General features: G+C 40.5%; 1 protein-coding gene across 1 annotated transcript in view; it reads right to left on the bottom strand.

Annotated features, from left to right (window-relative positions):
- VPS4B (vacuolar protein sorting 4 homolog B) overlaps window positions 1–15,077 on the bottom strand; it is a 29,105-nt gene extending 14,028 nt beyond the window's left edge. Inside the window, exons 1-4 of the mRNA XM_008704961.2 lie at window positions 14,789–15,077; window positions 3,930–4,041; window positions 2,616–2,772; window positions 338–405 (exon numbers count right to left, since the gene is read on the bottom strand). Coding sequence (XP_008703183.1) covers window positions 338–405; window positions 2,616–2,772; window positions 3,930–4,041; window positions 14,789–14,815 — 364 coding nt within the window. The 5' untranslated portion in view covers window positions 14,816–15,077. The remainder of the gene's footprint in view (window positions 1–337; window positions 406–2,615; window positions 2,773–3,929; window positions 4,042–14,788) is intronic.
- Between the last annotated feature and the right edge of the window lie 1,977 nt (window positions 15,078–17,054).

Below are 17,054 nucleotides of genomic sequence, written 5' to 3'. Positions count from 1 at the left end.
CCGTCAGATTTTGTAATGTGCTAGTAGTGTAAATGCTACCTTCTCTAAAAGGGGGCAGATAAGACAAAATGAAAAAGAGGAAGCTGACTGACAGATTTTTTAAGGCACATATAAGAGCAAACAATATTTTTACTACACAGGAAAAACCAATCTAGTAGAGACCCTACAGAGCAAATGCTATGAAAATGGACAAACGAAGTCAGCGTGTGAGCACTGGGAACCAAAGCCAGTTCGTGAACCTCATCTGAATACAGGGGGAAAAACAATTCAAATAGACAGCTCACCACGAGGTTTTTTAAAAAAAGATAGTAAATTTAAAAATGAAATCTAAAGCAACCTTGAAGTTGATTCTGTAGTTTCTTTTTTTCAGGATCATCAGATTCTCCTTCCCCATCACTGTCATTCCTAATAAAAAGAATTTAATATATTCAAATGATCACTCGTTGCTATCAAAATAAGGCAAAAATGAAGGAAAAATTAATCTGAAATAGTGTAACTTAAGTGGCAAAATAAGACATTCACATTAAAAGTTATGCTTATTTTATTACTTTTAAGAGTATATTAAATAAAATAGTAAGCAGGCATAGTATCCATCAATATGGAATCATGAAAAGGAAAGTGGCAAAAGACCAGAGTGAAGTCAGGAACCAGCTCCAAATTCCCATGACATACGTACGGATGTACAAATTCATAAATGCACGCCCCACACCTCATTCCACAAAAGACTTAAGATGAATTACAGGAGAGTCGTGAACAACATAAAAACACCAAACCAGGCAAACTATGTATCAGAACAAGAAGCCATAACCAGGAGAGAAAAACCCAGAATATTAATTATTTAAGGTATAAAGGTCTATAATCCTCAGTTTGGGGGTTCCAAAGAATAGGTGAACCTACTGATGAAAATGAACTGAGACCAAAAGACAAGTAAATCAACCCATATATTTCATATCTGAGAATTTATTCTGAAAAAATAATTTAAAAGGAGTTCAAAGATTTGACTACAAGGATAATCATGCCCACACTGTTCCCAAAAGGGAAAAAAATTAGAAATCAAGTATGTCCAATTATGGGGATTAGCATATGATACACTACGTTGTGATCTTTAAAAATGATATTGTAGGAATAGTTTACTGACATGTTTGTAATACAACGTTGAATGAAAAGTGATAAAGCAAAAAATACAGCATTATATCATTTTTTAATATAACATATAATGGGAGATTCAAAAGCTTGACAGAGTTTTCCCCAAAATGGGACTGGCTTGTTTATCATAGGACGGTGGGGTTATGGGTTAGGTAGCAACTGCCACCTGATTCACTTGACATTCACTCCAACCTTGTTCTACCACACTTTCTTGTATAATAAAGACTGTACTTAAAAAAGTTGCCCTTTCTGGGCTTCCTTGCAGCGAGGTCTCCACATGAGACCACAGTTCCTCCAAGAAGGTGGAGGCAAGCAACTGAGGTGACAACTGCATGCGAGGAGAACATACATTCGAGCGAAAGCCCTGGCGCGCCGACGGAGCTGTGGCAGAGGTCCTACTGGCCCCTGCCTGGCATCAGAAGGCCTTAACAGGGGCACTGCCAGCAGTGGGATCCCTACCACAACAACCCTGGTGGAGGTGGGCATTTCTCCCAATGATATGGAATCCAAGCTTGATTCGCTGCCCCCACCCCAAATCTGTAAGGTCAATACTGTATAATAAACCCCTTTTTGCTTAAATCTGCCAAGGTGGGTCCTGCTATTCAATACAGAATTGGCATCCTCCTGCTAGGTCGCCATCTCAGGAGGGGAGACTACAGGGTCTTCAAGCAAGACCAGAAAGCCTCAACTCACAGGGAGGAGAGGACATCTCTGCTGGCAAGGGAGTCTCAGGAAAGGCTTGGGGGGGGGGCGGGTGTCCAGGCACTAGAGGTTGACGAAATTTTTCCCAAGAGTTTCATTTTAATTTTGGAGACCCAGTCTTCCATTAATTGGCCCACCCCTCATAAAAGAAACCCTAAAGTTGATCTTTGTTGAAATTCAACAATCCATAAGATCAGCTGGGGTCTGATTTTTGTTACGTCAACACTGTAGGTGCAGAAGATAAAAATATTCTTAGGTGTCACAGGAACTCCCTGGTTCCCTGACCATGTCTTGAATAGAGAATATAAAACCTTGAGCTTGTAATTCTCTTCAAACTCTCCCATGTGGTCAACTCTAGCTCTTACATTCTTATGTTCTTCAAAACGGCCTTTGGTAGTAGCAGCCACAGACGCCCTGAAGCACTGCCTTCAAAAGACACTCCATTCCTGTGACCACAGGAGGTTATCTAAGTACCTTGTGCCACTGCATCCCATGAATTATGAGTATCACATCCTCTAACACGAACCAGAACCTCCTGCTTTCAAACCCAACCAGGCCAGATAACCCCATCCCAGAGTTTCATTTTTCAGATGTAAGAGACCACGTTCCAATAAAATTATTTACAAAAACAGGCAGCAGGTCATATTTGGCCTAGGAGCCAAGGACGGTCAACATCTCGTTTAAACAAAGGAAACTGATTTCACAAATTAAATGTAATTTTATCTTTTAATGAGATATAATTAAATCTAACACTCTAAAATACATACCCCTTCTCATCAGCTGGACTCGGCTGTCCCTCTTTCACTGGCTTCTGTGGATTTTTCTCTTTCTTTTTCAGGTACTCCTTTAGTTTTTCTGCTCTATCAAGATATTCTGTACACTTTGCCCTAATACTTTGCTTGGCTTTATCACCTTGAGCTTCATCTATTAAAGGGAAATCAGAGAGATTTTTCCATTAGTATTCTACACAGACAGGTTTAAACTTTGCGACAAGGACAATCTATTTTGGGGGAGGGAGGAAGAGCATCTCTAGTTCATTGTGACCAATGATCATCAACTCTTCTCTGCTTCCTCCGGCATAGTTGGAGGCCAACAGTGGGTCTGAGTCTGAAAAGAGATCTCAGCAAGACACTAGGATATTTTAAGTATCTAAATGCTAAATAAGATGAAGAAATTATTTAATATTCTGTGGGCTTTATATTCTTCCCATAACATTTTGTGCAGATAGTTGAAAGCTGCTTGTCCCATACAAAACCAATTATAAGACAAACAGAAGTAATATTAACCATTTCCATTAATGTCTACATAAACTTAATTTCATAGTAAAAAAATGACAAAAATCCCCTATATTATATGTACCACTAATATCGTAATTTTACTACATAAAGAAAGGCCTCTGTGAGAGCGATTTCAAAAGTAGTCTTTGGCAGGTCGTGTGGTGCATGGGACTAGCCCCACATATCTTATGTTATGATTCATTCTTAGTTTCACTTTTATTAGACAGAAAAACCTCAAAATGAAATGGAGAAGCTCAAAAGAAAATCCTATATTATCCAAATGCTAAAACTGTTATTTAAAAAGAACTATAAGAAAGACACTTTTCAAATGCTCAGCATTAGGTTTAAGATCAACAAAGGCAGTGTTTTTTACCCATTTTCCCCTCACTGCTGTATCCCAGTGCCTACAACAATACTTGGTACATGGGAAAAACGCAATACATATTTGGAAAATATGCGAATAAAATGTCTCACAACATATTTTTTTAAAGGTACTTAAGAGCATTTTTAGAGATGCTTAGAAAATGTGAGGTTCATACATAATCTGAGTATATTACTAATAAAATAAAAACTATTTCCATTAACTACATAGTATTTTAATACGTTTAGGTATACAAAGTAATAGTAACTATGATAACTGTGCATATTTGTTTGCTGAATACTTAAAAATTATTAACAAGTAGGAGGAATTTTTCGCAAATGGATGGTTTAGAATTTTCTGGCACTGTATTTCAATTTTTATAAATAAAATAGAATAATCTTTTCCTTTAACATTTTAAAATAAAAAGCAAACTATGACCTTACATTTAACTACATGAAGAAAATACTGAACAGCGTGTTGGTAGAGTTGAAGAGCTTCCTCATAGTTCCCAGCTTTGTCTTCCTGGGCTGCTTTGCCTGCAAGATCTATTGCTTTCTGTTTGAAGGGAGGCAAAATCATACCATCAAAATCACATAAGCATAACTTTGAAGTAAATGATCATACTGAAAGTTTTTTTTTTTAATAAAAGCAACCTTAAAACAAACCCATCTGTTTCCCCTAAATCCCAATTGCATGTTACTATAAATTGTAATGATTTATAATATGTAAACTACATTTGTTATATGGGTAAATGATATCTGATTTCTACTTTATCCAGTACCAATCACTAAGATTCTCATAATTTTCATTCAAGCTTAACAAAACCGAAAACTTGAACTTTTGAGCAGCAAAAAGATGCCACGCAAAAGATCATAGAATCATTAAGATAATATTTAAAAACATTCATAGTAATATAGAAAACATGTTTATAATGGAATTTTTAAAAAAGGCACAACACAATTTTTACATGTAGCATGAGTTCGACTATTTGAAACAACAGCAAAAACAAACAAAAAAAACCACAGGAAAAAGATGGAAAGAAAATTTAACAGAGGTTGTCTTTGATAAGACTCAACTTTTTCTTTTTCTGCTTTTTCACATCTTTTAAAGATGCCTGTAATGCACATGGGCTTTTGTAGTATTAAAAAAAACACCTGAAACAGATCCATACAAATATGCAAAAGCAAGTTAATGGTGGAAGAAACAGTGCTGGAGCAATTAGACATCTATGGGGGGGGAGACACAGAGACTCAGAATCCTTTTTTTTTTAAAAAGCAGGCTCCATGCTCAGCATGGAGCCCAACATGGGGCTTGAACTCACAACCCTGAGATAAAGACCTGAGCTGAGATCAAGAGTCAGACTCTCACCGACAGCCACCCAGGTGCCCAGAGACAGAGAATCTTGACCTAAACCACTCTGTACAAAAATTAACTCACTATATTGTTCGCCCAAAACTAACATTACATTGTATGTTAGCTAACTGGAATTTAAATAAAAACTTTTTAAAAAATCACATATGCTCTTGAAAGCAGAGAATTTTCTCTGGTTGAAATTAGGAGATAAGAGGCAGAAGGAAAGGTCAGAAAGAATAGAAGCAGGATGAAAATTCAACCAACCACACTGGATGGAAGAAGAAAGTGGCAAGGAGTCAGAGTATGCAGGCGGCTTCCACAAGGGGAGAATCACCCTCAGCTGACAACCAAGAAAAAGAACATCAGTCTGACAACCACGTGAAACCAAAATCTGCCAACAACCTGAATGTTTTTAGAGGCAGATACATCCATTCCTAGAGTCTTCGAAAATAAACAAAAATGCAGCCCTGCAGACACCCTGATGACAGCCTGGTAAAACTCTGAGCTAGAACCCAGCTGAGTTATGCCGTACCTGGACTTCTAGCCTATTTAATTTGAAAAAAAAATTAACTCACAATGGATTATGGACTTAAACATAAAATGTGAAACTATAAAATCTTTATAGAGAAAACAGAAAATCTTTAGCATCTAGGGCTAGGCAAAGGGTTCTTAAGACTACATACCAAAAAGCACGATATATAAAATGACTATGGTATTAGAATAAGAAACAGACACATAGATCAATGGAACAGAAGAGAAAGCCCAGAAATAAACCCACACACATACATGGTCAATTAATTTACCACACAGGAGCCAAGGATATCCAAAGAGAAAAGGACAGTCTCTCCAATAAATGGTGTGGTGACTGGGTGGTGCAGTTGGTCGGGTGTCTGACTCTTGCTTTTGGCTTGGGTCGTGATCTCAGGGCCACAGGACTGGGCCCTGCATCATGCCCCGCGCTCGGCGGAGAGTCTGCTTGGGATTCTCTCTCTCTCTCTCTCCCTCTGCTCCTCCTGCTCGTGTGCTCTCTCTCTAAAGTAAATAAGTACATCTTAAAAAAGAAATGGTGTTGGGAAAACTGGACAGCAACATGCACAAGAATGAAACTGGACTACTGTCTTACACCATCCATGAAAATTTAACTCAAAATGGATTAAAGATTTGAACATAAGACCTGAAACCGTAAAACTCCTTAAAGAAAATACAAGCAAATAAGTTTGGACTCTGGTCTCGGGGATGATATTTTGGATTTGATAACCAAAAGCAAAGGCAACAGAAGCAAAAACAAACATGTGGAACCACATCAAACCAAAAAGCTTCTGCACAGCAAAGGAAACCATCAACAAAATGAAAAGGCGACCTACAGAATGGGAGAAAATATTTGTAAATCATGTATCTGCTAAGGGGTTAATATCCAAAATATATAAAGAACTCATACAACTCAATAGCAAAAGAACCAAGCAATCCAATTAAAAAATGGGTAGAGGATCTGAACAGACATTTTTCCAAAGGTATAACAGATGCCCCCCAGGTATATGAAGCAGCTCTCAACAGGACTAATCATCAGGGAAATTCAAATAACCTCACACCTGTCAGAATGCCTGTTATCGATAAAACAAGAAACAGCAAGTGCTGGTGAGGATGTGGAGAAAGGGGAACCCTTGTGCACTGTTGCCAGGACTGTAATTGGTGCAGCCCCTAAGGAAAACACTATGGAGGTTCCTCAAAAAATTAAAAATAAAACTACCATATGATTCAGCAATTTCCCTCCTATTTATCCAGAGAAAATGAAAACATGAACTCAAAAAGATATATGCACCCCAAAGTTTACTGCAGCAATATTTAAAATAGCCAAGATACGGAAACAACCTATGTGTCCACAGATAGATGAATGGATAATGAGAATGTGGTATACATATACAATGGAATATTATTCAGCCATAAAAGGAGAAATCTCAGCATTTGTGACAACACGAATAGCTTTTAGGGCATTATGCTAAATGAAGTAAGTCAGAGAAAGACAAATACCATATGATTTCCCTTATGTGTGAAATCTAAACAACAAAAAATCCACAATCAAAAAATCCCAAGCTCACAGATACAGAAAACAGACTGGTAGTTATAAGTGGGAAAGGTGAAACAGGTGAAGGAATCCACAAATACAAACTTCTCATTATACAATAAGTAAGTCATAAGAATGTAATGTACAGTATGGTGACTACAGTTAATAATACTGCATTACATACCTGAAAGTTACCAAGGGAGTACATCTTAAAAGTTCTCATCACAAGAAAACCATTTTTGTAAAAATGAAATGTGACAGATGTTACACAGACTTATTGCAGTGATAACTCACTATACAAATAATGAATCATACTGTACACCAGAAGCAAATGTGTTATATGTCAATTATACTTCAAAAAAAAAGAAAGAAAGAAAGAAAAGAAAAATGATAAATTGGATCTCATCAAATTAAAAAATTTTTGGTCTGTAAAAAATCCTGTTAATAGGATGAAAAGACAAGCTACAGATTGGGAGAAACACTTGCAAACTACATATTTAGGAAAGGACTAGTATTTAGAATATAGGAAGAACTCCCAAAACTCAACAGTTTAAAAAGAATCTAAGTAGAAAATCAGCTGAGGGGCGCCTGGGTGGCTCGGTCGTTAAGCGTCTGCCTTCAGGTCAGGGCGTGATCCTGGCGTTCTGGGATCGAGCCCCGCATCAACCTCCTCCGCTGGGAGCCTGCTTCTTCCTCTCCCACTCCCCCTGCTTGTGTTCCCTCTCCTGCTGGCTGTCTCTCTCTCTCTCTCTCTCTCTCTCTCTCTCTCTGTGTCAAATAAATAAATAAAAAACTTAAAAAAAAAAAAAAAAAGAAAATCAGCTGAAGACAAGAACAGACATTTCACCAAAAAAGTAATACTGATGGCAAATTAGCACACAAAAAGATGTTTAAAATCATTAGCCACTAGAGAAAGGCAAATTAAAACCACCATGAGATATTTCAAAACATCTATCAGCATGGCCAAAATAAAGAAAAAGTGACGATAATACCAAATGCTGGTAAGGATACAGAGAACTGATCACTTATACATTGGTGGTAGGATGTAAAATGGTAGTCACTCTGGGAACTGGTTTGTTGTTTACAAATGTAAACATGCAGCTACCATATGAACCAGCAACTGCACTCCTGGGTATTTATCCCATAGAAATGAAGACTTGTGTTCACACAACAATTTATACATGAATATTCCAGATGTCCTTCAACCATAGAGTGGTTAAACATACTGTGGTATATATACCCATAGCATGGAGTACTACTCAGTAATGAAAAGGAACTACCTTGATCCACAGGACATGAATGAATCTTGAGAGAATTATGCTAAGTGAAAAAAACCAATTCCAAAAGGTTACATATTGTATGATTCTATTTATATAACCTCTTGAAATGATAAAACCAGAGATGGAGGGCATATTAGTACTGTCAGGAAACAGGGATGCAGGGTGGGGGAAGAGAAAGAGAGGTGATTATGGTTCTCAAAGGGCCACAGGAGGGATCTCTGTGGATAGAACTATTCTTCTTCTCTTCTTTTTTTTTTTAAGATTTTACTTATTTATTTGAGAGATAGAGAGTGAGAGCGAACATGAGAGGGGAGAGAGTCAGAGGGAGAAGCAGACTGCCGCTGAGCAGAGAGCCTGATGCAGAACTCGATCCTGGGACTCCAGGATCATGACCCTGAGCTGAAGGCAGTTGCTTAACCAACTGAGCCACCCAGGCGCCCCTGGATAGAACTACTCTATATCATGACTGGGACAGAAGGTACTTACCCATGTGACAGAACTCTGAACACACACACACACACACACACACACACACACACACACACACTATACATGAGTACAGAGGCTCCTGGATGGCTAAGTCGGTTCAGTGGCTGCCTTCAGCTCAGGTCATGATCTCAGGGTCCTGGCATGGAGCCCTGCTACAGGTCGGACTCCCTGCTCAGTGGGAAGTCTGCTTCCCCTCTCCCTCTGCTTGCCATTCCCCCTGCTTGTGCGTACACGCTCTCTCTCTCAAATAAATAAAATCTTTAAAATATATATATATATATATATATATATATATATACACACATACACACACAAGTACACATAAAACTGGAAAATCTGAGTAAGATTGGTGGAATATATCAATGTCAACATCCGGGTTATGATACTGTACTGTAGTTTTACAAGATGCTACTACTGCGGGCAATGGGTGAAGGGTACACGGGATCTCTCTATTATTGCTCACAACTGCACATGAACCTATGGTTATTGCAAAATAAAACTTTCATTAAAAAACTATTTTTAATATTTAAAAACACACATATATATAAGAACAAGCATGGTTTATTAAAACATTCCACCTGGATTCATCCAGGTAGTAAAACTATTCAACAGAAATAAGAGCCAGTAGAAAAAAGAATCATGGCGATGCTAGAGTAAAAATAAGCATATAATTAAGATAAGACAAAAAAATCATTCAAACAGTCCCAAACCAATCAGATGTGAGAATATTATATTTTGAAGCAGCTGCTATGGACTGCAGACAGATGGAATGAAAACTGTGAATGGGAGGAATGGGCCTTCCATCTGTTGGAGGTGTTTTAGCATTGATAAGATGTAGTAGCACATATTTCACAGTTCAAATAGCCTGAACCTGAAGCTAAATTTTCAGAAGTTTGGTAAGCTAGGCACGGTGGAGTCACAGTACTCATACACGTGGTCAACTGGTGGTTTGGTGCACCTGGTCATTTAAAAATGGATGCAGAAGACTCCGTGGCTACGCCATGCAGAAGAAATAAGTTCTTTCTTATTCTAGCTACAATTTTCTATTATTTTGAATTGCTGTGCCTCTCACCTCTCCAGCTACACACCCCCCTCATTGGCAGTTAGTCCTTTTTTTGGCACCACACTGCTGGTTAAAGAAAACTCTTACAGTCAGTATTTAATCCTAGCGCTGAATATGCTATGAATGACTTTAAACCAGCCTTTCTCTGATGGATGTGACTCTATGTGCACTGTCCAAAATGCAAGCCACTATCTACAATCGACTTCTAAGCACCTGTGGCTAGTGTGACTAAGGAGTTTTAAATTCTGAGTAAAATTTAAAATTAAATAGCTACTTGTATCTACCGTACTAGACAGCACATGTTAAACCTTTAGTCAAAGATGATGATTCGAGAATATGCATTTGTTTTTCCCTTGCTGAATACCCCACTTCACCCTTGTTTCTGTTAGCATTTTTCACCTGAAATGAAATTAACTGTGTCTTGTATGGTTCTGGAGTGCCAATTATTCTTAAATCTGACCATTCCATCGCTACTACCCTAGCTCAATCCACTAACACATCTGTCCAAACTACCACCTCGCCTCCTAAGTGGTCAGCCGGCTTCCGCACTCAACACCGTGAAGTCCTTAGCGCAACTAGTGAAGGACCGCTCCCCCTCTGATGGATTCCCACTGCTGGGTCATGGTCTTGGTCTACAAGGCCTTCAATGACCCAGGCCCTGGCTCCTTCTGGGTTGCCTCTCAACCCGTTAGTCCACCTTCACTCAGGCAGCCTGTGCACTGTTGATTCCTCTGCCTAGAATGCCCTTCCCCCCACAGGTGCATGACAGTCTCCTTTTCAGTCACAGAGCAAATGCCAAGTCCTCAGAGAGGCCCGCCCTAATCTATTTCAGAGGCTGTACTCCCTTCATCCCTGTTTTCAGGTCTCCCCTCACCCCCATCCCATCACTGTGCTTATCACTACATTTATTTGTGGATACTCACTTATTGCCTATCTCCTTTAATATAAAGGTGAGCACATGAGCATGAGCACGAGCACAGGGGCTTCACCTGCAGCACTGTGCTATCCCCAGAGCCTGGAACAGTACCTGGAACACACTGGGTACTTACTAAAATTGTTGAACAAATGAAAAAAAATCCCCAATTGCTTTCTCAAAATCTTCTGCCTTTTGGTTATTCTACCTCTATAATTTCTAACAATCTTTCTCCACTGGATATTTTCCTCTGTTAATGCTATTTCTTTTCCCTATGCTCTGGAGAATCCCTATGCTCTTTTCCCTATGCTCTGGAGACCATCCCCACCTTCCTTCTGATATTCACCCTGTCAATTACATGCCACTCTACTGCTCTCCCAACCTGACCCTCTCCCCTTTTTTGGGGGGCCTTCCTCAGCATAAACATGTATGTAAAGTCCTACTTCAAACTCTTATCTACAAAACACAAACTAAAACACACCTGCTCTGGGGCGCCTGGGTAGTGCAGTTGTTAAGCGTCTGCCTTCGGCTCAGGGCGTGATCCCAGCATTCTGGGATTGAGCCCCACATCAGGCTTCTCTGCTAGGAGCCTGCTTCTTCCTCTCCCACTCCCTCTGCTTGTGTTCCCTCTCTCCCTGGCTGTCTCTGTCAAATAAATAAATAAAAATCTTAAAACAAAACAAAACACACACCTGTTCTCCCCAATTCCTAGGTTCCTCCCTAGATACTACCTTACTCATCTTTTTACCTCCATAGCAAAATCCCAAAAAGAACTCCAAGTTCATCACAGTTCCTTGATTCCTCCATGGCAATGCTTCCTGCTGACTACCAGGTCTCACACTTACCTAACTCTCCACAGCATTTAACCCTCCTAACAGACACCTGGACGTGGCCTCCTCCTCCTTTGGCCTCCATGGCACCATTCTCTCTTGGTTTTACTCTGGATTATATAATGATTCTTTTTTAGGCTCCCTTTTCTCTCGCCCTAAATGCCACTACTCCAGAGTTTCTACCTGTTTCTTGTTTTTCCTCATTCTATGAACTCTCCAGGATGCCCACAACCTCTGCTTCCATCCGTACACTATTAACTCTCAAACCCTTGTTTCCAGCCTGGTCCCCTCTCTCTAGTTCTACACTTATGTATCCAACTGGCCAGCAAATATGCCCCTCTTCTGGTAATCCCAGAACCAATTCCTCCCCATTCAACCCAGGAATCTGGAAGAAAACCCAGACTCCTTCTGCCCCTCTTTCTAAATGTGGAGCCCAGCCTGACTGTTCTTCCTCTTCAGTCGGTCTCTGATCAATCCTTTCTTCTTCAACAGGTACTACACTACTTTGGCCCTCACTATCTTCCATCACACAGAACCCTGCCTCCCTAACTGGTCTCCCTGTTTCCAGGCTAGCTACCAATCAAGCTGTCCCCTGTACACAGACGGTAGTTTCCTTCTAAAACAAGAACCTGAGCATACTACCTTCTGATTCTCCATCTACAGCAGGAAGGACCAATCATCTCTGTGTGGCACACACCTCTCCATGGCCTAACTGGCCTGTCCTCCCATCTTACACACAGTCCCAGTCACAGCAAACTAGGGACAACTCAGACCTCAGGCGTTTGTTTATGGTGTACTCTCTACCTGGAATATACCATCCAACTATCTCCCTATAAGACTCCAGCTTCTCCAAGCACCAGCATAGTCATGGTCTTCCTGCTGCAAAGCCCTCCCCCACAACTCCAGGTGGCCTAGCCTATACTTCCTCTGAATTTCCACTACCTCTGGTCCATGCTTCCAAAGATCACACAGTATCCCCATCTGCCACTTTATATGTCTTCTCACATCAGAATATAAGCCCTTGGAAATCAAGAGTGATATATTACTTTTATGATTCCCTAAGACTTAGCAAAACTAATGGCATATTTAGGACTGAGTAAGCTGAGTTCTATGCATACTGCATTACTTCAATTTCTCCTAACCCTCTCCAAGGTTTATTATACTTATAGACTGAGGTATATATTCTTTGTCTTTACCTGAAATGCATCCCATTTTCTTGTCCAAAAAGGCTTAACTTCATAGTGAAAGAAAGCACAAACTTACAAGCAAATAAACCTGGATTCAAAACTAACTTCAATACTAATTAAAATCACTACCTTAGTGAATTTTAGTTTCTTATACTGTGAAACTGAAGTAATATTGAAGAGTTGTTTTGAAGATTAAATAAGATCACACCAAATACCAGGTGGACAATTAGTGTCAGTACCTTTCACATTATGTAAGCTCACATCATCTCCTCTGTGAAACATTTCTCATTTATCCTTGAAGAGTTAGATAAGCCCTTCCTTTCTGCCCTCCTGCACTAACCTCTAATTCTATTACAGCACTACTGTGTTATTTTATAATTTTGATTTTTAGTTATCTGCATTCCTCCATTAGATTATAAGCATCTGGTTATGGGGAGTCTTGCCTTGTTCGCTGGGAAAATTATTTGTTATTTGAATATTCTTCATCCAAATTTTCTAGGTTACAAGGTTAAAAAGATTGAATGAGAAAGGGCACTTATGACCCAACCACAATACAATTATAACTCAACATCTCCTTGTTTACCACCAGCAACATGCCTTTACTATGTGTCAATCTTTAACTGATTCACTGAGGAACACCTGCCCCAATTCAAATATGATGCAAACGGAAGTTTAGAATGAAAAGTGCAGTTATTACAAAAGAAAAAAGGTATCGGTAAATGGATGAAAATTATGTTGCGGAATGTCCCGATTACATGCAAGGTCTTGACAAATGAGAAGTTAGTGGAATAAAATGAGTTAACTGACAAACCAACAAGGATGAAGACAGTACTTCAAAAGAAATTACCTTTAATATTCAAAGGGACAATACTTTTTCCAAGAACATTTACCAGAAAGACCCTTTCTGAATGGGGCTACCAAAAAAAAAAAAATAAAATAAAAAATAAAAAAAAATCAAAAACTAAAAACCAAAGAACAATGTTAAGTGGAGATTGTTATATCTTTTTAATGCAAGCCTGTTGAAGCCTGTTGGAAAAGATACACACAAAAATCAACATATGACCTATTCTTGATTCTAAGGACTAAGTCACAGTTGCAATTATGTTTTGAGATATTTAAAACGTAATATTTTACATTTTCAACGTGAAAGTCACAGGAAAGCTCCTCCCTCCCCCAACTCTCTCTCTCTCTCTCTTTTTTTTTTTTTTTTGGTGAATTTTTGAGCTCTATTTAAATGGATCTACTTTTAGTGGTCTTTCTTTAGGATCAACTACCCTGGTTTGAGCAGGTCCTCCATTATCCTTGGAGCTTGCACCAGGCACTCAATAAGTGTCTGATCAACTACTGCAAGACCAAGACAAGGATTCAACACAGGCATTTCACGCTGGTCTTTTCCCCAAACTGAACTAGTGGACGGGGAGTCCTCGAGGCTAAGACACATTCCAAACCCCTCTGACACCTCAGATCCATTGTGGGGATGGGAGGAACTATTTCAGAAATTTCTCTTCTCAAATGAATTCCATAGAGATCCAACAATTATGTCTAGAAGTTAGGAGTCTATGATTTATGTACAAAATACTGTACTCGCTGCGGTAGGGGTGGGAAAGTGGAGCACAAAGGAGCTTAAGTCTACTCCCTGATTTTGTATACATTTTGGGAGCCATTGTAGAGTGCACATGAACGCACAGCTCAATGAACTCACGGATCCCTCAAACTCTAAAACTGTCTTCATAGTTCTATTCACCTGACAGCTAAAAGAGAAAGGCTTCGCTATGCCAGCCTGAGAGACGGAGAACTGAGACCACCTTATGTTCAACTGGCTCAGAGCAGTGCTTTGCAAACACTACGTTCTTTTCTCTCTCTTGCAGTGATTGGAGCGTCGGTGCCTCTGGTTCAAAGCTCTGCCCACTTCGGCTCAAAAGTGAAGAGTCTCACATAGCCGGTGGGCTGGGGCGACCCCGGAAGCTGGAGGAAAGAGCCCGACCCTCCCGCCTGCGGCTGGGCGCCGCCCTCCTCCGCCCCGCACCAGGGGCGCGGCCGCTTCCTCCCTCCTCCCCGGCCCCCACTCCTAACCCCGCACCGCCCCTCGGCTCCGGCTCTCCAGGGGGCGGGAGAACAGTGATACCTGGAGGTTAGACGAGGTGGATGTCATGGCGGAGATCCGAGGCGGTTCTCTGGGGAAGAACGAGGGCAGAGGAAGCCAACAGCGGCAATATCGAATCGCGCCGGGTGTTGCCCCAAGCGTGCGCACGCTGGGGGTTTTCGGACACCGAGAGGCAGCTTCCTTTCTGGAACTTGTTCCAAAACCACACGGCGTTCCAAGGACCGCCCGACCCTTCTCACAAAACTTCCGCAATCCTAAGCCCCCCCTCCCCTCCGGGCTCTCGTCCCGCCTCTGGCCTCAGCACTTCCGCTTTCGTCATCAGCACGCGCGGACCCAGTCTTCAGCCATCCCGGTCTCGCCTAAGCCCCGGGATATCGCGAGGCCGGTTGCGACATCCCTGAAACCCTCCCCGGCCTTGTGAACGTCAAGCTGGGCGCAGGCGCACTGCTGCTTTGGCCTAGGGGCAGAGAGGACACCTAGAGTCAAGATCTGTTCTCTTTTCTTCGATTTTCAAATGTCTTATACTTGAGATCAATTCTTGGCGCTGGCTCCTTTCACTCCATGTCATGGAGCGTGCTCTGTAGCTCTATGGCTTTTGAGCGAAAAAAGTCATCCCATTTCTAAGACCCACCAGCTGGAGACTTGGGCCGGTGACTGCCAAATGGGGGTAATTATAGTACCTACCGCAGGATAGTGAAGAATGCTAGTAGCGTGCGATAGCATAGTGTTAGTTGAACAGTGAGATCTCAGTAGGCTTCAGGGCTTATTACTCGAGTTTACAGTCCATTCAACAAGCATTTTTCGAATGATTGTCATGGCTCTATGAGGCCCTGAGCATGTTAAAAGATATGTATGGCTGCTGCCCTCGAGGAGCTCACGTTTTTGGTGGGAAAGCAGGCTCCTGAACACAAGTCTTATGAAACTGGGAGATCAGATATCTTTTATACCATTTCTAAGGAAGGTTAATGACGTGAGAGGTTAAGTGCCGTATGTGAGATCACGTATCAGGGATTAGTCGCAGAACTAAAATAAGACTTTCCTCAGCCGTTCTAGTGCTTGTAGCCAAAATCCTCTTCTTCTTCCTTTCATAGTTAAGCTTCCCAAAGGAAAGTGAAACATATTTAATCATTCCTTCATTCTATTTCCCACTCACTCCCTAGTTCTTTCCAATCATCTGGTGTCTCCTAAATAATTAAAATACTCCCGCTCCTTTCTTACTAGGTATTGTCAACTACCGAGTTCTAGTAGTATTATACTGATACAAATTTCTTAGTTTTGATAAATATACAAGATGTTAACAGCAGGGAAAGTCGGGTAAAGAGTTTGTGGGAATTCTCTATATATCTTTGCAACTCTTCTGTAACTATTATTTTAAAATAAAAATTTTTAAAAATTCCTGGTCTTTGGGAGCTTACATTCTAGTGGGATAGAAACTTGTTACCTTTTACGTGTTTAAAAATGTAAATCTGAAAATGTTAAATGTGTGATGATTTATAAAGTACTTCCACATACATTATCTTATTTCCTAATTATGTGAAATCGATCTTAAGTATCCCATATGAGGAAAACTAAACCTCAGAGACATAGATAGATGTTCCCCAATCCATGCAGCTTTTAAGTGGCAAAGTTGGAGTCTGATCCCAGCTCACCTGACTCCAGATCGACTATTAGAAGATAAAACAGTCACAAATGGTAGAATTGAGGCAGATTGCACCATGAAGCCACAGAGGAGAGACCGCTTAATTTGGAATGAGTGGCTAGGAATTTCATGGGGAAAGTGTCTGTTAAACTGAATCTTAAAATCTTAAACTGATTTTGACAGAATCTAGGCCATTTCAGGCAGATGACAAAGCATGAATAAAGGCACAGGAGAGTAAATATCTGGCCTGTGTGAGGGATGGGTACAATATAGGAAGCAGGAAGAGCTCTGGGGGAAGGAGTGGCGGGAGCGGAAGCTAGAAATGCACCGATGGGCACCGTCAGGTGCTCCAAGTTTTGAATGATAAGGAGTTTGGACTTTGTTCTATGGGGAGTAAGGATTCATTGAAAGGTTCCCCCCTCCCTTTCTCCTGCCCTTCTTCCTCTCCCTCCTCTCTAACTTTCTTCCTTTTAGAAGAAAGTAGATTAAGTAGAGTCCTGATTTAATCCAATATTGGTTTTATGAAAATGGGTCTCATAGTTGTTTGTAGAACGTACCAGGGAGAGAGAGGAGGTGGGAAGATCAAGTAGGAGGCTATTCAACAGTGTTAGGCTTTAGAAAACACGGTGTACTGAGCCAGACAGAATA

This window comes from Ursus maritimus, unplaced genomic scaffold (assembly GCF_017311325.1).
Source record: "Ursus maritimus isolate PB19 unplaced genomic scaffold, ASM1731132v1 scaffold_18, whole genome shotgun sequence".
NCBI lineage: Eukaryota > Metazoa > Chordata > Mammalia > Carnivora > Ursidae > Ursus > Ursus maritimus.
This window is presented reverse-complemented; position numbering and strand designations above follow the sequence as displayed.